The 23,087-nt window shown below is 44.2% G+C and overlaps 1 protein-coding gene across 2 annotated transcripts; it reads right to left on the bottom strand.

Annotated features, from left to right (window-relative positions):
* On the bottom strand, positions 1-21,385 carry LOC118796125 (long-chain-fatty-acid--CoA ligase ACSBG2-like). 2 transcript variants are annotated; one of them, XM_036554956.1, is made up of 15 exons: positions 15,465-15,594; positions 11,530-11,653; positions 11,302-11,420; positions 8,186-8,454; positions 6,926-7,014; positions 6,472-6,592; positions 6,072-6,152; positions 5,567-5,716; positions 4,721-4,897; positions 3,973-4,154; positions 3,300-3,539; positions 2,342-2,559; positions 1,839-1,978; positions 773-1,019; positions 1-345 (listed from the first exon to the last, which is right to left on the bottom strand). In XM_036554956.1, the coding sequence occupies exons 1-15, from the start codon at positions 15,469-15,471 to the stop codon at positions 227-229; spliced, it is 2,283 nt and encodes a 760-aa protein (XP_036410849.1). In that variant the 5' UTR covers positions 15,472-15,594; the 3' UTR covers positions 1-226. The 2 variants fall into 2 exon arrangements, with proteins under 2 accessions (XP_036410849.1, XP_036410850.1); XM_036554957.1 differs by lacking the exon at positions 15,465-15,594 and adding an exon at positions 21,320-21,385 and having other exon boundaries at positions 227-345.
* Positions 21,386-23,087: the final 1,702 nt, after the last annotated feature.

The following is a 23,087-nucleotide window of genomic DNA, read 5'->3' as shown; positions in this document are numbered from 1 at the left end:
ACTTCACTTTGGATTCTTATGCAGTTTTGCATTGTACATAAACATTTCAATGCCCCATTTGTTATCATTGCACTTTATTACAATAATAATCCATTTATTAATAAATACCTTTAAAATAGACAATTTACCCATTTTTACACATCTCCCATATTTACTACACCCACAGATTTAATAAAAAAACACCTATTTGGAATTTGCACATGCGGTGAGGGATATTGTCACAGTCTTATTTGGTAAGCACAGGGTTGTCGGCGTTGGTAGGAGTGACCACGTCATTGTAGAAGTTCTCGATTTGCTCCTCATACATCTTCAAGACCACCGGCCTCTTCAGCTTCATGGTGGGACCTGAGGGGGAGAGTCAAGCATCAGACACCCAACACTGCTTCAGCTACACACCGTTACAGAGGCATAGTATGTGACATTCATCATCTTAACAAATGAACACCATACAGTCTGTTCTAGATGGGAAAACGGCGCACTACACACTGAATAAAGTCTGTATAAGTAAACAAAATTTGTAAAATTCAGCTCAACAGTTTATCAAAATGAACAGTCCCTTTCAGGAAGATGGAGGGCACTTAGGCAAAAACAGTAAATATCCAGCTGTATAAATGGATAACATCTATAAATTGTAACCTGTGTCGCTCTGGTTAAGAGCGTCTGCTAAATGCCGATAATGTAATGTAATGTGGCACGACAAGTTCCCGTTCATGTAAGAACCCTGAGTGGTCACAGTCATGGTCTACGCCCCAACTCCATCCCGCCGGCTCACCCAGCTCTCCCCCGGGGATGGAGAAGTCGTGCTCCAGCACGACCCACTTCTGGATGCGCTGGGCGTTGGAGGTGGCGCGCTCGTTCACGTGGTTGATGCCCTCCTGGATGGCGGCAACGACCAGCCGGTCCCGCCCGTTGGCAATCTCCGACACCCGCCTGGCCGAGCTGCCCAGCTTCTGGCACAGCTCCACCGCCTCCTCCGTCAGCTCGTCCTCCGGAGCCCCCGTCTCCCCGTTCACCTGGCACTGAGGGGAGAGAGACGGGTTGGGAGAGCGGACACAACAACACAGCCTCGGGAAGCAACACAGATGAGTGGGGTGATGTCTGGCACTAAGGCTGTGTACTTGTTCCATTAATAGCTTGTTATAAAGATAAGATAGATTGCTATACATACAAAGAAAATATATCCCATGAACCCCTGGCACTTTGACTTTTCATTTTTATTTTATTTAAACGGTACTATACCGTCAAGTTTGTAAACATTTGAGTACCCCCAACTGACCACTAGATGGCACTACAAACATATGCTCTTAAATTCCTATTTGCAGGGAATGTATTTTGAGTATTTTACTTTGTATACATCAGCATACAGATACAGGGCAGGATTTTTAAAATTTTTCTGGGACAGTGCAATCAGAAAAAATTAAAGTAGTCAATCACTGGGTGATAACCAGATGATAATATCAGTGGCATACAATGTTACTACAGTTACCACAAGCCAAGCACTGATCACTGATCGGTTCTCAGCCAGCTGATTTTATCTCTGCTGAAACAGAAATGATCCATATAATATTTTTGCAAAGCAATTTTTTTAATGTAAGATTTTAACTATATGCATTTCCATCCCAGATCTTCCGTCTTATAGATTGCTCGCCTACTCCTAATGAATGCAAGACAGTACAGCAAGCACTTTATACATTTAGTAGTTCACCCCAGTGACTGCTTAGCCATTACAGTGTCTATCACCAGAGTCGCATGCACTGAAATGGACAGTCTGAGTGACAGAGAGGGAAGGCTGGGTACAGAGAGGCAGACGGGGACACGCAGACACCGGAAGTGCGTACCTTTATGGTGAGCAGCATGGTGAGGAACTTCCTCTTGTCTCCCACAAGCATGGCGTTGCTGACCAGCGGCACGGCCTCTTTCACCGCATCCTCTATGGGCACCGGCGGAATGTTCTCTCCGCCCGCCGTGATGATCAGTTCTGGAACACACGCACACACACACACACGCACACCGGTAAGGAGGGGGCAGGTGTTGCTACAGAGATCTCATAATAGATAAAATGCACAGTCCGGTCAGTGGGCAAAATGTAGCATAGCAGTTAAGGAGCAGGGCTTGTAACCAAAAGGTTGCTGGTTTAGTCCCCCGCTGGGGCACTACTGTTGTGCCCTTGGGCAAGGTACTTAACCCACAATCAACATCCATCTGTAAAAATGGATAACATGTAAAACATATGCAAGTCACTCTGCTAAATGCGTCTGCGCAATAATATAATGTAATGTAATATGCTCAAGTGTTCCTATGAGCAGAAATGGAAGGATTGAGTCGGCCCTCCTGAGGTCACCTTTGATGCGGCCGGTGATGAACAGGAATCCCTCGGGGTCCACCTTGCCCAGGTCCCCAGAGTGCAGCCAGCCATCGGCGTCAAGCGCCTCCTCCGTCTTTTCGGGCATGTTGAGGTAGCCCATGAAGACATGACGGCCCCAGAAGCAGATCTCCCCCTCGCCCTTATCGTCCTGGTTGAAGAGCTTGGTCTCGCACCCTGGGATTACCTTCCCACAGCTGCAGAGAGGGTGGAGGAGAGAATGATCAGAGAACTTAATAAATCATCCCAAGCAATTGGATTGAAATGTTGAGTGCACTAAGGACTTTGTTTTGGAAAACTACCATGTACATGTATGTCAAGGCCACCAAACAACTTCTGAAATGCACCATTCTTTCTGTGCATGACCAGAGCTCATCTACCTATGAAAGTGCACTTGTGTGTATGTGTGTGTGTGTACATACAGTACCAGTCAAAACTTTGGACACACCGACTCATAGTGAAAATAAAGAAAAACCCTTCTATCTTCCACATTTTAGAACAATAGTAAAGACATCAAAACTGGCATAACACAAATGAAATTGTGCAGTGACCAAAAAGTGTTAAATCAAAACTCTTATATTTCATATTCTTCAAAGTAGCCAAAAATGTACATTTTTTTTAATTAAAATTTTTTTGGAAAGAAATTCATACAAAGGCATCAACATCACTATTCATATTTGTCTAAGAAACAAATTTCAGGTGTGTCCAAACTGGCACTGTATGTGCATTTCAAGGCCACCAAGCTTTGCTTGTTTTGAAACACACCGTTCTTTTTTGCAAAAGAACAGAATTAGTCCACCTATGAAAGTACACTTGTGTGCACGTGTGTGTGTGTGTGTGTGTGTGCACGTGTGTGCACGTGTGTGTGTGCACGTGTGTGTGTGTGTGTGTGTGTGTACGTGTGTGCACGTGTGTGCACGTGTGTGTGTACGCGTACCTGGTGAGGCGGTAGGCATCAGGCAGGGAGACAGTGTGGGGCCCGCTGCTTTCACTCATACCGTACAGCTCGTAAACGGGGATGTCCAGGCTGAGGAAGAACTCCAGCGTGTCCTTGGTGATGGGCGCCGCGCCTGTGTAGCACTTGGTGCAGCGGTCTAAGCCCAAGGCCTTGCGCACCTTACAGAACACCAGCTTCTTAGCCAGCCTGTAGTTCAGGGGCGTTCCTGCCAACACCCTGCTGTGGGCGCCAAAAGAAAGGGAGGGGCAGGTTAGTCCTGCTCATTTCTTTACTTATTCCACTAGATCAGCGTTTCCCAAACCTCTCCTGGAGGACCCCTTGTCCTGCATGTTTTAGATCTCTCCCTGCTCCAACACAGCTGATTTAAATGATCAGTTTGTTATTAAGCAGCTTCAGGAGTTCATAACCAGTTGATCATTTGAATCAGCTGTGTTGGAGCAGGGAGAGATCTAAAACATACAGGACAAGGGGTACTCCAGGAGAGGTTTGGGAAACGCTGCACTAGATAATGAATCTGCTGACCCCCCCCCCCCCCCCCCCCCACACACACACACACACACACACACACACACACACACACACACACACACACGCACACACACACACACACACACGCACACGCACACACACACACAGCTGGGCTCCCTTCTACCTCTGCATCTTATTCAGGTTGGTCTGCAGCCCCACGCTCTTGGCCCACACGGCCACCTTCTTGCGCACCGCGGAGGACTTGGCGCCGACGGACTTCATCTTCTCCTGCATCTTCTCCCACACGCGTGGCACGCCCATGAAGGCCGTGGGCCGCACCTCCCTCAGCGTGTTGGCCAGAGAACCCTGAGAGGAACGGCAACATGAAGCTCGGTCATGGAATGCGCACACGCATCCACACACAAACACACGCAGCAGACAAGAAAATGACTTGTGCGCATGCCAGGAGACAGAGGCGCAGGGAGTTCAAATTAAGTTACTCCCGAAGTGAATTTCTTAACCACCCCTTTCCCTGGATTACATAGTCAGCTTGATCTGCTCAGGAAGATCAGTGCAGGAAGCTGGGCACGGGTGAGTGTGATGGTAGTGTGTGTGAATTACTGGGTATTTACTGAGGAAAATTCTGGGTTAAGTACCTTGCCCAAGGGTATTACATCACTGTCCCAGTGGGGAATCAAACCAGCAATCTTTCGGTCACGGGTCCTGCTCCTTACCACTATGCTACACTGCCGTCCCCAGTACTTAAGAAAAGACTCAAAAGATGTCATCTGCACATCCTTCAAAAGGAGACCATTTGCGTTTGCATTTGTTTTTAGACCAGTGAAATACAAAGTATGATATTATGAGTGTATGGAAAGTAAGGTCTCCATTTGCTCTGTGTGACCCACTGCATCCCACATCTCCTAGATCACCTTTAGGGCGTCAGGCTGTGCGAAGTAGGTGGCGCCCCCGGTCTTCATGGTTATCCAGATGTCAATCATCTGCGCGGCGATGTGGCTCAGCGGCAGGTAGCTGACCACCACCTCCTGGGCGACGTCGGCGTCCTTCAGGCCGACGTGACGGGCGGTGGAGAAGGCGGTCCAGGTCAGCTGCAGGGGGAGACGCAAGCAGTTTGTTATTTTACAAACGACATGCTGGGAAAGGCCTCCACACACATGGGCGAGGCACACAGAAAAGTCATGCTGTGGTCTTTCAATCATGCTGTGGTCTTCCAATCATGCTGTGGTCTTCCAATCATGCTGTGGTCTTCCAATCATGCTGTGGTCTTTCAATCATGCTGCGGTCTTCCGATCGGGAAAATAACTGGAAATAAGATAATTTACTTTGTTCTGAATGATTCAGGCTCATGTGAGGATCGATAACCTGCACGAAATTGAAAATGAGGACTTTGTTGGTACAAGACCAACCGAATACAATGAAGGGTGAGATCCAAGTTTGATGAATTTAAGAAGGTTTAAATAAAGGCTGTCTGTTTATTTCAGTGCAAGTATTTTTAGGACATTGTTCAAAATTCAGCCTCCTGTGCCCTTCAAGTTCAAACGAGTTGAAACCGCAGGCTCCAAGGCTGTTCTGTACTTGTGGATGTGGCCAGTCACTCCCTTCCTGTAAAAGTCTTCGAGATCCTTGGATGAAAGGCTCTGCATAAATTTCTGGTCATTTTCATAATCATCGAGTGCAAGCTGTTCTTTATCCAGAATGAGGATTTGTTGCATTGCTGCCTAGGCCTGAAATGGATGATTGACAGGTGGTGCGCTTACATTGTCGTGGCTGAGCATCACACCCTTGGGCTGCCCTGTGGTGCCCGACGTGTAGATCAGGGTGCAGCACTGGTTGGGTTTCTGGCTGGCGATGATGTCATCCAGCTGGGCATCGGGCACTTCGCTCCCCATCTGCATGAACTCCGCCCACTAAACAGATAAATCAAATTAGCTCTGCTAGCAGCTGCGGTAGAAAGAGGAAGTTTGGCTGAAGTTTGCTGCAGTACAGAAAATACAGAGGTGCGTACCAGTGTGTGACAACTTTGTTTTAGCACTTAAAAAAGGAAAACATCAGAATCCTAAATTATTTCATACTGACAAGTTTAATTCAACAGTGCCTTTGGATATTAGAAAATGTAAGATATTGTATGTAGTATATACCTAAATTCATCTTTTACCCGGATGTCTGTACTTAATCACAAGCTTTAAAAAGTGTGACCAATGACTCAAGACTGAAGTGACTTCATTCTGACTCATTCATTTCAGTATTAAAAACAAAACCTACCGTGAACACATTTGGTCTCTTTTCTTTCAGTGCATCTTTGTACTGAATTATGGCTTTCAAGTGTGGAAGCTTGTCCTGAATCTAGAGCCCAGAGAAGAAACCCATTATAAAACCACACACATAACCCATAGTTATGACAAGCACATAAAAACACATAAGCAACATTTAATTTACTCTGACTGACACAACTAGGTCAATGTATCACTGCTCATTGAGATGAAGATCGAAGACTGCTCATTGAGATTATTTGTTCAGCACTGCATTTTAATGAATCAAATCTGTAAAGATAAGTAAACATTAAAACAATCGCCTTTAGGTGCATACTGCTCATGAAAATACAACATTTAGCACATGTGAGTTCCAAATAATACATAACCCTGCCCTATCCTGTCCTACCCACCTGAAGGATCTTCTGCAGCTGTTTGTGGTTCTCCACCACCAGGATATTGGCTTGGCAGTTCTCTGCCACATACTGGCAAGCCTCCGGGGAGTTTGTGGTGTAGATGCCCACTGCAAACCCGCTAGAGCAGTCAACAGGAAAAAGGGTAACTTTACACTTAACCAAACGCTACACTCCACAAAATAAGGCTGGGCAGCACATTGCATGCATCTGTGTTTGGTTATTTAGCATTTGCTGGCATTCTGCTTGAATGACTATGAAGCAAACGCATCTTTGCAGTAATAAGTGTCGTCCTTGCTGGTTGTCTCACAGTGTCTACATCAGGGACCTGGCTGGTCAGCACAGAGCCCCTCACTGCTGTGTTTTCAATGCATTCAGCTCAATCTCTCCATTAAAAGCTGCATCAGGAGGGGATGTGAGCGCCCCCTTGTGGCGGGCAGAGAAAGAGACTCACCCGGCGAGGATGGCGCCGATGTCGGTGATGAACCACTCGACAGAGTTGAAGCCCAGGATGCCCACACCGTGGTAACGCTCTAGCCCTAGCTGTTGCGGGACACGGGCACACAGTAAGCTCACACAGTCGCACCAAGCAGCATCGTGCTCACACTGTAATGATTTGACTTTTATTTGGACCTGTCTCTTTAAAAGTGTTGATATGTTTGTTAAAAGAGTGATGAAGAACCAAGGAGAATGCTGGGAACTTGTACTTCGTCCCCTTCTGGAGGGATGTTGCTTGTTCTTCTATCCCTGGATGAACAGCAGTAACCTTGGCAGAATTTAGTGGGCCGTTTTTTGCAACTGTACCAATTTCTTTATCTGAAGCCTCCACAGCTCACCACCATTACCGGGGTGCTAGCGAGGGCTCCCCGGCTAACAAGGACCGTCACAATACGTGTCCACATTTTACCCACAAGCCCTTTGGGCTGTCAATGGCAATGTCTGACAGTGGTGGAAACAGAACAATGGCTTGTGTCTTGGTGTCAGATCCTGCCTACTGGCCAGTAACCCAATGCCGTGACCAGCGTAAGACACGGCTGCTGGGCAAACACGCACAGCAAGCTGACACCATGGCTCCGGTGTCAAAGCCAGTGAGTTCACAGCTCGGCCCCCCTACACGGGGCTCCTGTGACTGTTTCACAATAAACAATGAGCCCGCCCTCCACAAACAACTCTGTTTGCCCTCCTGTTGTGAAAGTCGCCCGTTGTGAGGAAACGCATGCATGTGACGAACAGGGAAGTGGTGGGCAGGAGACGTGCTCGCTTTCATCTCGGTGGACAAAAACCGAAATGACAGGGGCTGCTGTGCGTCTGAAATCTCACTTGCACTCAAGCGAGAGGCCACCTCAAAGCTTGGCTGGGTTTTTTTTTTTTAATTCTTTAGATTTGCAGGATTTAATGATTCATAGCCCATCATCATGACTATGCAAACACCATCAATGTGTAAGCTGAAATTATGGGAGTGGCACTGGTTTCGGGTGCCCCTGAATGCGATCAGTTTACACTTTCACAGCCTTGTACATTAGAATGCATTTAAAGGCAAACTCTTGCTACCTTTCAAGGGACAAGCCCATTCATTTGCAACTCAATGAGTTGTAATGTGTCATGTCATTCTTAAAACATAGCTATCAGATACGATGTGGGTGAACTGCATTCATGTGCATGGACTGAAGTGTAATGACTGGGCAGTGTGGGGTCTCTGGTGCTGGGACAGTACCTTAAGGAAGCTCTTAGCAGCTGTTCTGCACTGCTGATAGTACTCCTTGTAGTTGAGCGTTCTCCACTTCTCGCCCTCTTTCCAGGCCAGCGCTGTTTGGCTCCCAAACCTCTCCACCGCCCTGGAGAACATCTGGTGCACAGTGATAGGGGGCTCCGCGGCCAGGCCGGAGTCGGACATCCTCAGCTTAACTGTCCCCTCTCCGCTGGTGGTCCACAGATGGGACGCAGGCGCCGCTAGGGCCAGGGATTCTGGGCTCCGTGCCTCGCCTGAGGCGGGGAGGGAGAGAGAGGAGGAGAGAGGTCACAGAGCTGGAAAGTAGAGAGTAGCCGGGCACTTTAAGAAGGCAAAGGTGATGGCGTCCCGCCTGACACTGACGGTAGTACTACTCTCTGCTGTATATACACACTGCATTCACTGACCACGGGTGAGGTCATGGAAATCACAGCCAAGGCTAACAGTGGAGCACAGCGGATGTCCTACACTGACACGCCAGTGGGCTAAAGTTCAGCCATGCATACACCTTACACATCTTAAGATGCAGTAACCAGAGGGGTGGGAGGGGGTGGATCCACTAGGAAAGCTGACAGAGGCATTTTAATGAAATGGTGAAAGGGCAACCGTGGGACACGGGGAAGGCACCGCTGGCCGCGCTCCAAGCTCAGACTCAGTGGAATCTTTAACCTCTCTTTGTTTCTGGCCGGTCAGCAGTAATGGAAGCACAGTGGCAGCGGGCAGCTCTCCATCTCGGCCAGCACCGGCAGGGCCTGGCACACGAATAGCAGGCACACGGCTCCACAATAGGGGAGAAGAAAGAATGGGGAGGCCTTAAAGGCCTCTCTGGCAGGCTCCCAAAGTTGAGAAATGACTGCCTTGCACGTGTACAGTGGACTCCAAACAGACTTGCATGTAAAACCAAGAGTAACGCTAAGCAAACCAGTTCTAGTCTGGGTGTTTGAAGCCGTTTTGGAAGTTGTTCAGTTGCCTGACGCTGTCAGGCAAGTGCAGGTATGGATTTTACTGAGACAGTTTATGTTACGATATAACAATATCCTCCCACTCATGCATACGCTAAATGTTAGAGATAAAAAGATTTGACATTGATGATACATCTCTGACATCTCTTTATTCACAGCTTTTGTGAAGCTTCCCATTATAGTCTACAAAATAGAGGAGATGTGGGTGAAGATGTGAGTGTCTCTTTAAACCTGTTGCTTAACTACTGAAGAGTCTGCCGTTACCCAATTACAGAGGTCAGTCAAGGAGATGTCTTCAGGGACACAGAGGAGGGCATATTACAGACCATTTCACTGATATGGGGTATAAAGTACTACTTTCTCTGTGTGTACACAGGGCAAAAATGTGAAACTGTCAACTAGCCTGGTCATTGTATCTCAGAAACACGTCACAACAGTGCACAATACTGCCAATAAGCACCACTTAACCATACCAGGGAAAAGCACTGTGGGACAATGCTGAGGTGATAATGTCCAAATGATCTGGTGAACATTTATAGACCTCCTAAACAGAGGGGAGAAAATGTGTTGTTAATAAAAAGTGCACTTGTCAATCAATGAGGAATGAGGATAGCAATTTGAGGGAGTTTTTCGAGTGGGCTGTGGAAAGAGGAAGAGGAAGTGTGTGTAGCCCTGGGATACAGTGTTGTCTCTAGCAGTCTATTTCCTGCTTAAGTTTCCTGTTCAGTGGGGTCAAACAGGGATGTGTGTGCTGCGTACGGTGAGGAGTGATTTTGTGTGCAGTTACTGCTTTTGTCTGTTCTGCAGCACTGCTGGGTACATATTCACCTGTTACTGTATCTATGAGAAAGTGTATGCATCCTGTATACAGGATCACCTTTCCGCGGGTCTGTGAGCCAATCATGGAAGAGATCATAGAAGCACAGCCACAGCCGGCAGGTCTCCACCTCAGCCACTGCTAGCAGGGCCTGGTGGCCCTCAGCCCCGGCAGCCAGCTGCAGAATAGCAGGCACACGGCCCCACAATAGGGGAGAAGAAAGAATGAAGATCTTACAGGCCTCTTTGGCAGGCTCCCAAACTGCACTGAGCGCAGTCAGACTGCCCTGCACGTGTACAGTGGACTGCAGACAGACTCATAGACAAAACCAAGATTAATGCTAGGTAGACCAGCTCTAGTGTGGGTATTTGAAGCCATTTTGGAAGTTGTTCAGTTGCCTGAAGCTGTAAGGCAAGTGCAAGTATGGATTTTGCTGAGACAATTTATGTTACAACATTATCTTCCCACTCATGTATAAGCTCAATGTCAGAGATAAAGAGAACATTTCACATTGATGATACATCTCTGAAATTGCTGTTTATTCTCAGCTTTTGTGAAGCTTGCCATTATAGTCTAGAAAATAGTGAGGAGATGTGAGTTCTCAGTGTCTCTTGAAACCTGTTGCTTAACCAGTAAAGAGCCTGCTGTTACCCAATTACAGAGGTCAGTCAAGGAGATGTCTTCAGAGATACAGATAAGGGCATTGTATTTTCACTGATATTATGGGGTATGAAGTACTACTTTCTCGGAGTGTGCACAGGGCAAAAATGTGAAACTGTAAATTAGCCTGGTCATTGTATCTCAGAAGCAGGTCACAACAGTACACAGTACTGTCATTAAGCACCACTTAACCATAGCAGGGAAATGCACTGTGGGAGAATTATGGGGAGATAATGCCCAAATGAAGTGGTGAACATTTATAGACATTCTAAGCAGATGCAAGAATATGCATCGTTAATAATTAGTGCACTTGCTTGTCATTGATGAGTGAGGATGGCAATCTGAAGGAGCATTTTGACTGGGCCAGGGAAACAGGAAGAGGAAGTGTGCGTAGCCCTGGGATACAGTGTTGTTTCAGTGCATTTCCTGCTTAAGTTTCCTGTTAGTTGGGGTTAAACAGGGGTATGTGTGTGTTGTGTATGATGATGGTGTCTGTGTGCCAATCATTCTGACAGACTCACTTTTCAGTGTGTTTGTGAGTGTGTGTATGTGTGTGTGGATGTGTGTGTGTGTTTGTCCAATACGCACAACTCACTTCAGTCAATGTGTGTGTATAAGTGTGTGTGCATGCTTGTATGCGTTTTTGCTTCCACTGGGCTCACCTTGCTGTGTGTGTGTGTTCTGAGAGGTGATGCGAGTGTCGACGGGGTGGGGGGCAGGCTCCTCTGGGGTCACCGCTTCCTCTTCCCTCTCGGAGGCCGACTCCTCCCCCGATGACTCTCTGTAGAGGTCACAACAAGTGAGACAGTGCTGCTTTCCCATGATCCCCCACGGGTAGGTTACCTGCGCCTCACACGCCAAAAAGTGGCGGAAAGCGGGGTGGAACGTACATGGCAGTGGGCTCCGTGGCGACGTCGTCCAGCGAGGCGCCGCCGCCGGACTGCAGGTGTGCACCGCCCCCCAGGGGGTCCATCACGACCGCGGCAGACATGGCTGTGGGCTCACACTCAGTCACTGACAGGAGAGAGAGGCAGACAGAAACAAGGTCATCGACACACATCGCACACATAGCATCAGGGTCAACACTGCCCCGGGGTGAGACTGACACTGCTCCAGGGTCAGTCTGATCCAGAAGAAGGGGCCAGAGCTCAAGGACAGAAACTGGTGACACCACCGGAGCAGCACCGGTGACTCAGACTGCCTATACACACAAGCACTCCCTGACTCAATCGCCTACTCAGCAGAACTGTCAGAAATACGTGACCACGCAGATACACGTGAAATAGGCCGATGACACTCTCACTTTTTATTTAGAATCAGTCCACCCCAAGCAGGCGGTATCTAAAAACAATGCTGTCTTTCCATTCCATTCAACAGAGAAATAAAAATGAGACAGACACAGTCATCAGTAAAACTGACTGGATTCAGACAAGCGAGACCAACGGCCACACTGGCCACACTGGGTTTGAGAACCAAGTTTTCCAGGTAAAATAATGACATTTTTTGACTATTTTCTGGAGCAATCTCAAGAATGTCCCAAACATATGATGCCCTCAGAACGATTTTATTCAATGGATTACAGACCTCTGTATAAAAACACAAATCACATGTTTTTTATAATGAAATGTTTTCCCTAACCAAAAATAGCAAATAAAGTTATGTCCTGGCCCTCTTTATAAACAGCATGGACAACTTAAATGAAGGCTATATCAGCCTTGTTCTAAAATGCTTTCCAGAGGCAATAAGCTCTGGTGAAATTATGACTAATTATAAGGAAAATAATCTGTTTCATAAGCAGAAAAAAATAAACTAGGTCATTCATCTCTTTAGCAGATGCTAAAATCAAATATCTCCATCTGGATGCAGTGTGCTATTCAGTGCTGCAAATTGTTATTACCAGCTGAATTGATGGTCAACAAACCATTCCAGATCCCCCCCACCCCCCACCCATCCATTTCCTTCACAACAACGCCAGACTAACAGAGACGGGAAATTAAACAGAACATACCGGAAAACTGACCCCACCGAAACCTTTTGCTCCTGCTTCCAAACTAATGTACTTGAGAGACGCCACGGAGTTCATGTTTATTTAACGCCTCATGTTGAAAGCGTTTTCTTTATCTTAACCCTAGTGCAAATGACCTGCAAGCTGTTATCAATCTCACTTCTAAGCTACATGAGAGAGATAAAGAGGGTTCTAATGACAAAGATAACAGTTAAACATCAGCATAAGACAGACGCTGGAACAGAGATCCTCCTTGACAATCCTTCTAAAGCACCAGATGTGTTTACTGTCTGACAGTCAAGAAAGAGATCTGTAAAATTTCTCAAAGGCTCCCATCTACTCAAAGAAACACTGCCATAGCTTTTATTGAACATCTTGAATCAGGTCCCGTTCATGTGAGTGCTGGATTTGCAACAGAGTTTGCAACTGAGCCCCCAGCCCTTCAGTTGCTTGCTCTGCTTGATAGCATCGGCATCACTACCATTTCCTGCACAGCCTGCCTCCTCTCATATAGCGAATGGCTCCGTCACGACAGCTACACAGCAGCTGCCACAGAGAAGCCAATCCTCAATTACCTCTGAACGGGGGTGTGTGTGTGTAACAGAGCCAATTCCACTAGCAAAATTAATAAATAAATAAACAGCTGCGTCACCCAGAGACATTCACCCTGAGCCAGGAATTACACGCTACATTTTTATGACTTGACTCATGGACTCCATGGCAGCCAGAGTGAGCGCGACTCTGAACGTGGACTCGGACTGGCAGGACGTTAGGCCGCTGAAGCACCAGGCCTTCCAGCACTGTCCCCTAACTCACTGTTACTATCTGCACTGCAGTGAGAACCTGTGGCAGAGGGAGCGGACAGTTTCATGTAAAAACGCAACTTTTACCATTTTTTAACATTAACATTATTGGCGTTTAGCAAACGCTCTTATCAAGAGCGACTTACATAGGTTGCAATTTGTCCAAACCAGACCAAAAAAAATGACAGAAAGCTGGAGCGAGACCATAAGGAAAGGCTATGTCGGCTGTTGTATGTTTGGTGTTCTGGGAAACCACTCTGGTCATTGCTCTACTGCCCATGCACTAAACTACAGAATCGGCCATCACAGGAGCGAAAACCAACCTGGCAAGTTTAAATTCATTTTTACTTTTTTCTACCATCTACTGCAAATGCTGGAAGTGTTGAGGTAAGTAAGTTACCTGCCAGCACAAACAGCTGAGGACATTCCGAGTATTCCTGCATGCCTATTCCTCCACATCATCTTTTACTTTCTAATTTTTCCTCCTCCTCCATCACTCTTCCTTTCTTTGGCTAGAGCGCATCACCTGATCCGGGCTCCAGGCAGGGGGGTGGTTTCTGAATCATAGCCATGCCAGATTCACTGCCTGATAGAGCTGCTCACTCATACCTTTGAGATTTCTACCTTTCGCAGTGGATGATAAAACTGCTGACTCCATTTGTACAATTTTAAGAAATGGTTATGAAACCTATCTTGATGGTCGGCATAATCAAGTTTATGAAACATCAGTTTGTACAATTTCCAGTCTTACTGCATTTCTTGCAAGATTGTTTGAACTTGCCCTTCATATTTGTAGATCACCATCTCTCTCTCTGTTTTAATCACATGCAGTATTGCCAGAGGGAAAGGCCAATTCAACACCAGGGCAGGAATGGTGTAGTTCTCACTGGAGCAGTTCATCGCATGTCTGAAAGGAGTATTTGTTTTGATCTGATTACAGGGACTTGCCAGGAAACTACCCAAGGAAGTACCCTCCCATTTCTATCACCCACTGTACAGTATCTCACAATTAATAAGGAAATTAGACTACAAATGTTGTTCAAACGTCCCGTTTTTACACAATAAGTCAGGTCCGGCAGATCAGATTTAGAGGGATGATACACGTGAATGAAAACAACACTGGCTAATGTTTCTCAGAACACTCCCTGTACTGGTAAATTCTCTCTCCAGGGTGTGCACTGCAGAACAGAGGACATCCTTATATTTCTTAACATTCCAATAGTAAATATAGCCTGAGCACAGCAGACCCAACACTTGCCTTGTGAGCAAGGTTAGCGCAGTAGTAACTACAGCAGAGACAGGGTTCAAAATGTCAGGTCTGGAAGCAGAGCGACAGGTTCTTCCAGCACACCATCACACCCCAGGGTTTAAAACTAAACACCGACCCACAGACACCTAACCACAAACAAACACATGCACACACACACACACACACACACACAAACACACATACAAACACACACACAGCCCAAAACACAAACAGACACACATGCACCCTCCCAGTTGAATTCCTGACTAAAAACACTCTGCAAGAGTTAAATACATGGGTCTTTGCAGTTGCTCGTTCTACCAACGTGTCCATGCAAATCACCCCGCCAGTTTGACGGAGACTTCCTGATAACAAACACCATGCAAGTGTCTCAACACAGGCCATCCCCTCCTTTCGAAAATTCTCAACGTGGTTAAATAATCCAAAATGAAACAATGCCCACCTGGCCATCTGCTACAGACCTGCACACCACTGTTTGACCTATACATTTTACCCATATCCTGGCACGCCTGCTTTACAAATACACGGAAGAGGTGAGAGAAAAAAGGCTCATGTACAGTACCTTTTAATACATCAGCATCACCTCTGTAAAACATGTCTAAAATGCAAGCCTAATATTCATAGGTTATGTCATAATATGTTCATGTGTAACACGCACAACATGTGCTCATCAGAAGTGATTTTCTCATCAAATGACTATACAACATCTTAGCTGCAAACGCCCAGACACCGTGTATTAATACTTACGGTGCATTCTTTAAAGCAGGTCTGTTGATTTTCTAAATGCTCTCCCACTTCCCTGTTTGTGTTGATTCTCAAAGCCCCCCCTGTGATCAGGTCCCGTAGGCAGCAGATGCGGTTATGACCAAACTCTCCCGCTCGCTTTACAACTGTGCACACCACATCATTCATGTTCGACCGGCACCGCCCTCCTCCCCGCGGCTCCGCCCCCCCCTCCAGTCTCTGCTCCTCCTCTGCCTTCCTGTCACATACCAGACGGCTTCGGTTTCCATTGGTCAGAGCCCCTCATCACACCACAGTGCTCTCTGCCCGTGCTGAGAAGACAGGGAGGGACCTCTGCTAGATAGGCCGGCCCCCCTCTCTCTCTTCCCCCATCAGTACACCTAAGGCTCCGCTCTCCTCCTGTGCTGCTCGCTCCCGCCCACGTCAGCACGACGCAGCCGGCACAGATATGCCGGGGTTACTACAGGACATAGCTGGGACGCTTGTCCACATATGAGGCGAGGCAGCATCAGCAGCGGCTCGTTATATCTACGAGGCATGCAAAGCGTGGCTGTTTCCTGCTGGCCTACATATGCAAAAGTGTGCACAGACTGACATTTTCAGCCCACTTTTTTTTTTTTTACACCCTTTTACCACGGGGTATTTTTGCTGAAGCATCTGAGTGAGCCAAAGTAGCTGGATTTACAGTTCACTTATGGATGATTACTTACAATTGGAGCTTTACATTTATACTCACTGTTCATATGACCTCAAATTGGACAGACACTAAGACAGCCTATTCATCTTTGATGCAACACATTCTGTATTGCTCAACATTGATCTACTCTGATTTTCAGTGTAATGCAACCACACCTAACATACTTACATTATGTTGTTAAGAAGCTGCCAAGCAAGACTCAGATAAGCACACAATTCACAACATAAACGGTGGCAAACTTAAAGCTATGCTTTAAAGTAGGAGTCTACAAGGCCTTAGCAGATGACATCCTCTCAAACTGTAGTGAAAAGAAATACCTTTCTGCTCATTTTAGTGTTCATTGCCAAAAGTATTTTTTCTAATGACTCAGAGGCCAATGACTTCAGAGAGAAAAAAATCCAGATTTTCCTGTTTGTTGAGTTCAGCGCATAAGCAGATGTACCGGTTATATAAAAAAGGGATTTCCACATAAAAGGGTCAGCAGGCAGTTTCAAGAAGGGGGTTGCATCTCATTTTGTGTCAGTCAGGAAATCCTTAAAAAAAAAAAAAAAAACTCCAGGTTTTGATGGAACTGATCTCTTAATAGATGTGTCCCAACTGATATGCAAATGTGGCCAGGATAGCCAGGAAACAGGAAAGCCAGTTTTCTTCAGTTTGGATGATTGCGTTGCTTTCTGGAAATAGGGATTTAAATATTTAAGATTCTCATAACAGTCACAATGGATCTCAGGGTTAGCAAACAATAATAACATTGTCGTATCAAGACAAGACAGTGAGTATGAAACAGAATTTAGACCTCGCAGTCCTGTCAGAGATAGCTACTTAGCACTCTTCTCAAAAGGAAACACTACTGCATACTGATTTTTGGTGGCAGCTCTTTAAAAAACAAAATAAAATGATATGTATGCGCATCCTAAAATCTGCTCAAATATACTCAGAGTTAGCTCATGTTTGCAGAGTACTGGCAGAAATAAAAAGAATCCCAATGTAACAGACTGGCTGAGTGATACAGTTGAAGCCTCTGCTGAAAGATCTTTGGTATGGGAGAACAGAAAACTGGTGTTGCTAACACTGGTGGAACTGTCCCTCCGTTTCCCCCATCAGTCATACTATACAAAACCTTTCATATACAGTACCGGTCAAACGCTTGGACGCACCTAATTAGGATGATGGGAGACCTACATTTAAAGAATTTTAATTTGAAGACTTACACTTAAATACTTGAAATTTATTACTTAGATAAATATAAATTGCGAAGTTGATGACTATGTATGATATAAAAAAAAAAACCAAAAACTCACTTTTAATAAATATTTTTTGGCAACTTTGAAGAAGCTAAAATATATGATAACGTTAAATCAAAACTTTTTTGGTCACTGCATATTTCCACTTGATGTGGATGTAGTTTTGATGTCTTTAGTATTATTCTAAAATGTGGAAAATAGTAAAACTAAAGAAAAACCCTTCTGTGAGTACATGCGTCCAAACTTCTGACTAGTACTGTAGATTTCAGCTTCCTCTTCAGACATAACATCCAACACATCGTCACTAGGCAATTATAATGCTTGAGCATGCTCAGATTTCATGGTCATATTTCAAATGAAGTGATAAGAGCTCCGGTCATGTTGACTTCTGCGCTCTTGTGTCTGTTTATTTTAGCCAGTTTGCATCTCATATTTGTAAGTGTTCATAATCCAGTTTGCTGTAACTAGGGTAATTTCGCAACAGTTAAACAGATATTTGCCATCTGGCTAAGAATGGAAATGGTTCATGTTGAAACCTTTTCACTGCAATAAACACAGTATTCTTGTATCAATATTGATGCAGCAGGATGGCATTAATTATGTGGGGTCCCCTTTTCCACACTTTTAGCCTTTCATGTCTTAAGACTCATCAGAAAGTGGGTGCACTTTAACAGTGTTATAACCTCCCATCTCTCCTTCTGTAAGGTTGTTAGGATGTACAGAACAAAGCCTCATGTTAACCTTGGTTGACTGAGTAGTACGAATTTCAAAAATCTTCTCACACTTTCACACCGACTGAAGTAAGGCTGTAAGGGCATTGCTGTCAAAGAAAGAAAAATAAATAAAAGAGTTTATTGCAGTGAGAACAAGTAACATCAACCTGTGAATTTACATTCTGTCTTGCATTCTAGATAGATTCAAGATAGTATCCTTTAACCCCTGTAAACCTGGAAAACCCAGTCGAGCGAGAAGCAGAGTACTGGAGTGACTGCTTCCTCTTTTCTTAACTCTAAATCTGTGTGAGAGAGTGAAGGCAATTCAAAGTGTGACTTTGGAGGAGGTGGATAATGGATGAAAATAAATGAAGACAAATTCAAATGTCCATTAATTATCTCTTTGCAGCATCTGGTGTTTTCATTATTTTATGGTTACTTTATGTCGCAGATGTGTTTAACCAGGGCTACTTACAGAGCATGATTGGCCAATACAAGACCAGAACAAGGGACAAAGTACAGTTTACAGAATGTCATGTTACAAAATAATACATTTCACAGTTGCAACAGTTGTCTTATTAATTAGGCTACAATTGCACAACTTACCCTTGGTGGCTTACTGTGCACAGTCCAAATTTGACATTTCCCACTGGTACAGTTGGATATTTACAGAGCAAGTGCCTTGCTCAAAAGTACAGCAGCATTTACCAATTCCTAAACCACTATGCCATGCTACTATAAAAGTCAAGAGTGTACAGAAAAGCTCATTATGAGGAATGGCCTGTGCATCTCAAACTACTCATACATTGATGGAACAGACTTGAGAACCCGGCCAGAATTGATGAGGTTTCAAGAAATGACGGAACATGGCAAAAGATTTTGAAATACATATTGAAAGCTCTTTACATTAATGTCACAGTTCACTGTTGCTGGTACTTATTCACTAAAATTAAATTTATCCTCTGACTTAGTTTAAGTTAAGTATACATTTAGGCATTTACAATACAATCGCACCAACTAACTATGCAAAAGATGACTCATGAGAGTGTGAAGATTTTCACATTTCTGACCACCTTCACCAGATATATGTGATCACTTCTCAAGGGAAATGGTACAGTACCACAATATAACATGTTCACTGAACACCCCTTCCTATCACCACAATTGATATGCAGGATACGATCAATTCAGCACTTCTCTCATTCACCTACCAGAGAAGATCCTCATCCTCTGTCCAATTAATTTAAACATAACTGTGTTGTACACTGCTCAGAGCAGCTCAGTGGTTAAAGTGCTTGTTTTGAATGCAAACTGAAGCCTACAGCCCTGGTTTGATCCCAGCCGTGTCATCAGCTGGCGATCACCAGATTTTAAGAACAAATTAGCAATGTTCACCTTCGAGATGCTCGATGAGATTTCAGTGGCGTAGTGCCTATTCTCCAATACTTCAATAGTCCACTAGGTCCCTTGCAGTGCGAAAAATGGGCACGATTCAGATGAGCCAGCACACTCGTTTGTCAAATGTACACTAGGGTCCAAAATTATTGGGACACCTGGGCATTTTGTGGTTAAGTGTGGATGTGTCCATGTAGCTATTAGTTTTATCACTTGAACCTAATTTATGGTGTGGCAAAAACAGTTACATGTTTTGGCAACTATTAACATTTTCAAAACATCTCTTTATGTGGTTAGCACATGATTGCCTGATGATTACCCTTATTTCCAACATTTTAATGGTATGTATGACATTAATTCTGCCAAACAAACTGACAATTCCATGACATTAACTTAATTTTAAAAGGTACCTACATACTTACTGAGTGCAGACAAGTGAACAAAAATGACCATCACTTCAATTAGGCCTGATTGAACGTTGCCCTGCCCCCTAATTGAACACTCATACTGAAGCCTATATAAACCTAACAAGGTTGGAACATGGTCACAGAAGATGAAGCTGAAATTGACATTGACATAAATATGACTTTCCTAATGTCTGATGGAATATGCAGCAAAAATATTGTGGGTTTTCAGAAAAAAAAAGTGAGTGTCCCGATAATTTTGGACCCCAGTGTATAATGTTAACCATAAGAGTCAGCACACTAGTCTGACTCCTCTTAAACACATAAGGTGGACATGCTGGGCTAGCTATAACTTGAAATACATGACATAGCAGACATTGCAGCTGGGTGGCAGGCAAAGTACTTACTATCTGGCGAACTAACTGTACCTGGTTACCTACCTGCATTTTTAGACAGCCAGCTGAATAGCCAAGTAGCGAGCTATCTCAAATACAGGGTTGCATCAAAAATCTAATTTTTGTAAACAGTTCAAAACTAAAACTTTAAAACTTTAAGCAACAGTGTGCAGGGTAGTCGAGGGGATTATACAGGTTAGTCCAGAGTACCATGAATCCATACCAGAACCAGGACCATCGACCAATGAGCGATTCATGCGCTCTGATATTGGCCTAATGCCAATGTTTTATGTTTGACCAATCAGAAACTGGTGCGCTGACTCATCGGTTATAAATTACGAACAAAAAACAAGAAAGGTGTTTTTGTTCCAAGTCTTTGACAGTCCAGCCGAAAGATTTTCCTCCTGCTTATGTGGTAAAATTTAGCAGTTTTCGAAGCTTGCCTATGTAATCTTGTCTTGAGGGCAGTCAGTGAACAGTGAAGTCCAAGTATGTTCATTATAACCTGTGCCTTGATTGAAATCATAATGTTGACATTTCACTGAGGAACAGTATTCAGCTTTGGTGGGTGATAACATATTTGTTAGCAGCCTCTATCGTTCATATTTGGAAAGTATTTGGAAAATACACAAAATATAAAAAATGCACCGTAACGTCCGCATTCAGCATCTATCAAACCAAAGTTTAACACTACCCTTTCCTGCGACAGCGTTCTTCAATTTTCAGAAGAGTTGCAGTTTCATTTTACACATTCCATGCTTTTATCAGGATATAGCCTACCAGTTTTATATTCAAACTGGATCTCTGACATAAGATGTAGGTCCTGTATTTGGTAGGTGCTCCTGTCTTCGTTTAGTGTTGCTTTGGATTTCGCACAATACACAACGAATTATGCGAAAACTTAGCTACATTTTAGTATTAATATTTGCGCATTCATGCTGCTTAGCACACTAACTAACAAATTAAATTCGACCAATTCAGTTAAACGAAAACGAAAGAAGTATTCTTACCTGAAGCTCGAACAAAAGTCTGAAGTTTTAATATGATGGGAAAATGATAATACAACACAGAGCCGGTTATGGTCGAGCCAGTTGTTCTTGTTGAGTTATAGTTGCCGAGTGCGTGTTATCATACTGATAAAATCACGGGGATTGGGGGAGGGCTTTAAAAATGAAATAATACAGACAATAATGATTAACGAGTTGCCAGTCTGACAGAGAGGGCGCTCGATAACGATGAATAACAATATAATTCAAATGTGTTGGCTACAGTAATATTATTTCTCTGTCTAAATTTTATTATTTAGTTAAAGCCGTTTGAACTTGAATTGAGAGAAAGACGCTATAAGGGAACCAATGCAAGTGTCTGTGGCAAAACAATATCCAGAGGGTGGACTTGAGATGTGCTCACGGCTATTAACCTCCTTCTCAGCAGGAACTCAATTAACTCTAATTAGTTATTTTGGACCGCTGCGAACTAATGCAGATAGCTGTCATTATCACGCACCTTACATTATCACTTCTGCAACATTTGCTAGTTGTGATTTTGTTCAATTAAGCTGATTGATCTGCTGATATGTGGACTTTTATAGCGTGATATGAATGCAAATAAATCTAGCACGAATTTAATCAGATGAGAACTGAAGTAATGAAGCGCCCTTTACGGATCTTAAATTTGGCTGTCGGCGCCCCCTACAGCTAGTCCGTGGAATAGACGAGTAGGGGTGTGTCGCGTGCTTCGTAACACGTGAAAACTACTGCAGCCCCATTACCCCCTCTTTACACCTGATGTTGGAGGGAGGTACCTACATCTGTGTGGATAGACAGACAGACAGACAATGGTAAACGCAATACTCAAGGAGCGTGTCAAAGGTAGGAGATAGGCCTGCTCTAATTTCAAAGCCAACTCATCTGTGACACTACAGCAGAGGTTTGCGGGTGACTGATTAATCAGTGACTGTTTAACAATGTAGAACACATGACATATATGTATGCACCCGTCATTTTGAGCAGAGATTGTGGTTTAAACGGATTTCGTTTAGTCAAGGTAATACCCAGAAATTCCATTTCAATTTCGGTTCTCCCTCCCAAATTATTAATATGAGTTTGCTGTAATAGTTAACATTTTTGTGCTTAATAAGAGGGTAGTCATTACAATTATTATGACATAAAATATAGTAGCATATGACTTAAATGTAGTAAATTAGATGTTTGCTGACACAAAGCATTTTATAGGGTATGACGCCACCTATAGGACATTAAATAAACTACATGTTCCTGCACAATTTTCTTGGTCATGCATGACGTGATTGCTGACTAAAATAGTGATTAATGCAGAGGCCTTGTTCTAATCCCCAAAACTGCAAGGTATATATTCTGTGGATGATAGATAGGGTTAGAGAAACAGGCTATTGTCTATTGCTTTTGGAACCTTTGGCTGTTCCCATCTGTTTCACCTGTTAAATTTACAGTACTGTTTTCCTCTGTGACAGTTTAGTTTTTATAACAGTTTTCCAAATGTAGTAAGCACTTTTATGATCATGCATTGAGCTTTAATCAGAGATCAGTATTGCAGAGGAGTTCAGGGAACAGTTTGGAGGTCAAGACTATTATTCATCTTGTATTTGGACTCGGTGAAAGGAAATGACAACCAAAAAAGACTACACTCTACCTCTTGCTGTAAGATAGGGTGATGATTTCAGTTAAGGTAGGGTAATGATTTCCATTCTTCATTAATTATAGTGTGTAACTTTCTGTTTGTGAGCAATGGTCAGTTGTG

The sequence above is a fragment of the Megalops cyprinoides genome, chromosome 20 (genome assembly GCF_013368585.1).
Source record: "Megalops cyprinoides isolate fMegCyp1 chromosome 20, fMegCyp1.pri, whole genome shotgun sequence".
NCBI lineage: Eukaryota > Metazoa > Chordata > Actinopteri > Elopiformes > Megalopidae > Megalops > Megalops cyprinoides.
This window is presented reverse-complemented; position numbering and strand designations above follow the sequence as displayed.

Coding starts and splice junctions, on each gene's coding strand:
- LOC118796125 (XM_036554956.1), bottom strand. Junction 6,593..6,925: donor ATCGGCGCCATCCTCGCCGG/GTGAGTCTCTTT, acceptor TGACTGCTCTAG/CGGGTTTGCAGTGGGCATCT. Junction 1,020..1,838: donor CCATGCTGCTCACCATAAAG/GTACGCACTTCC, acceptor CTCTCCCCTCAG/TGCCAGGTGAACGGGGAGAC.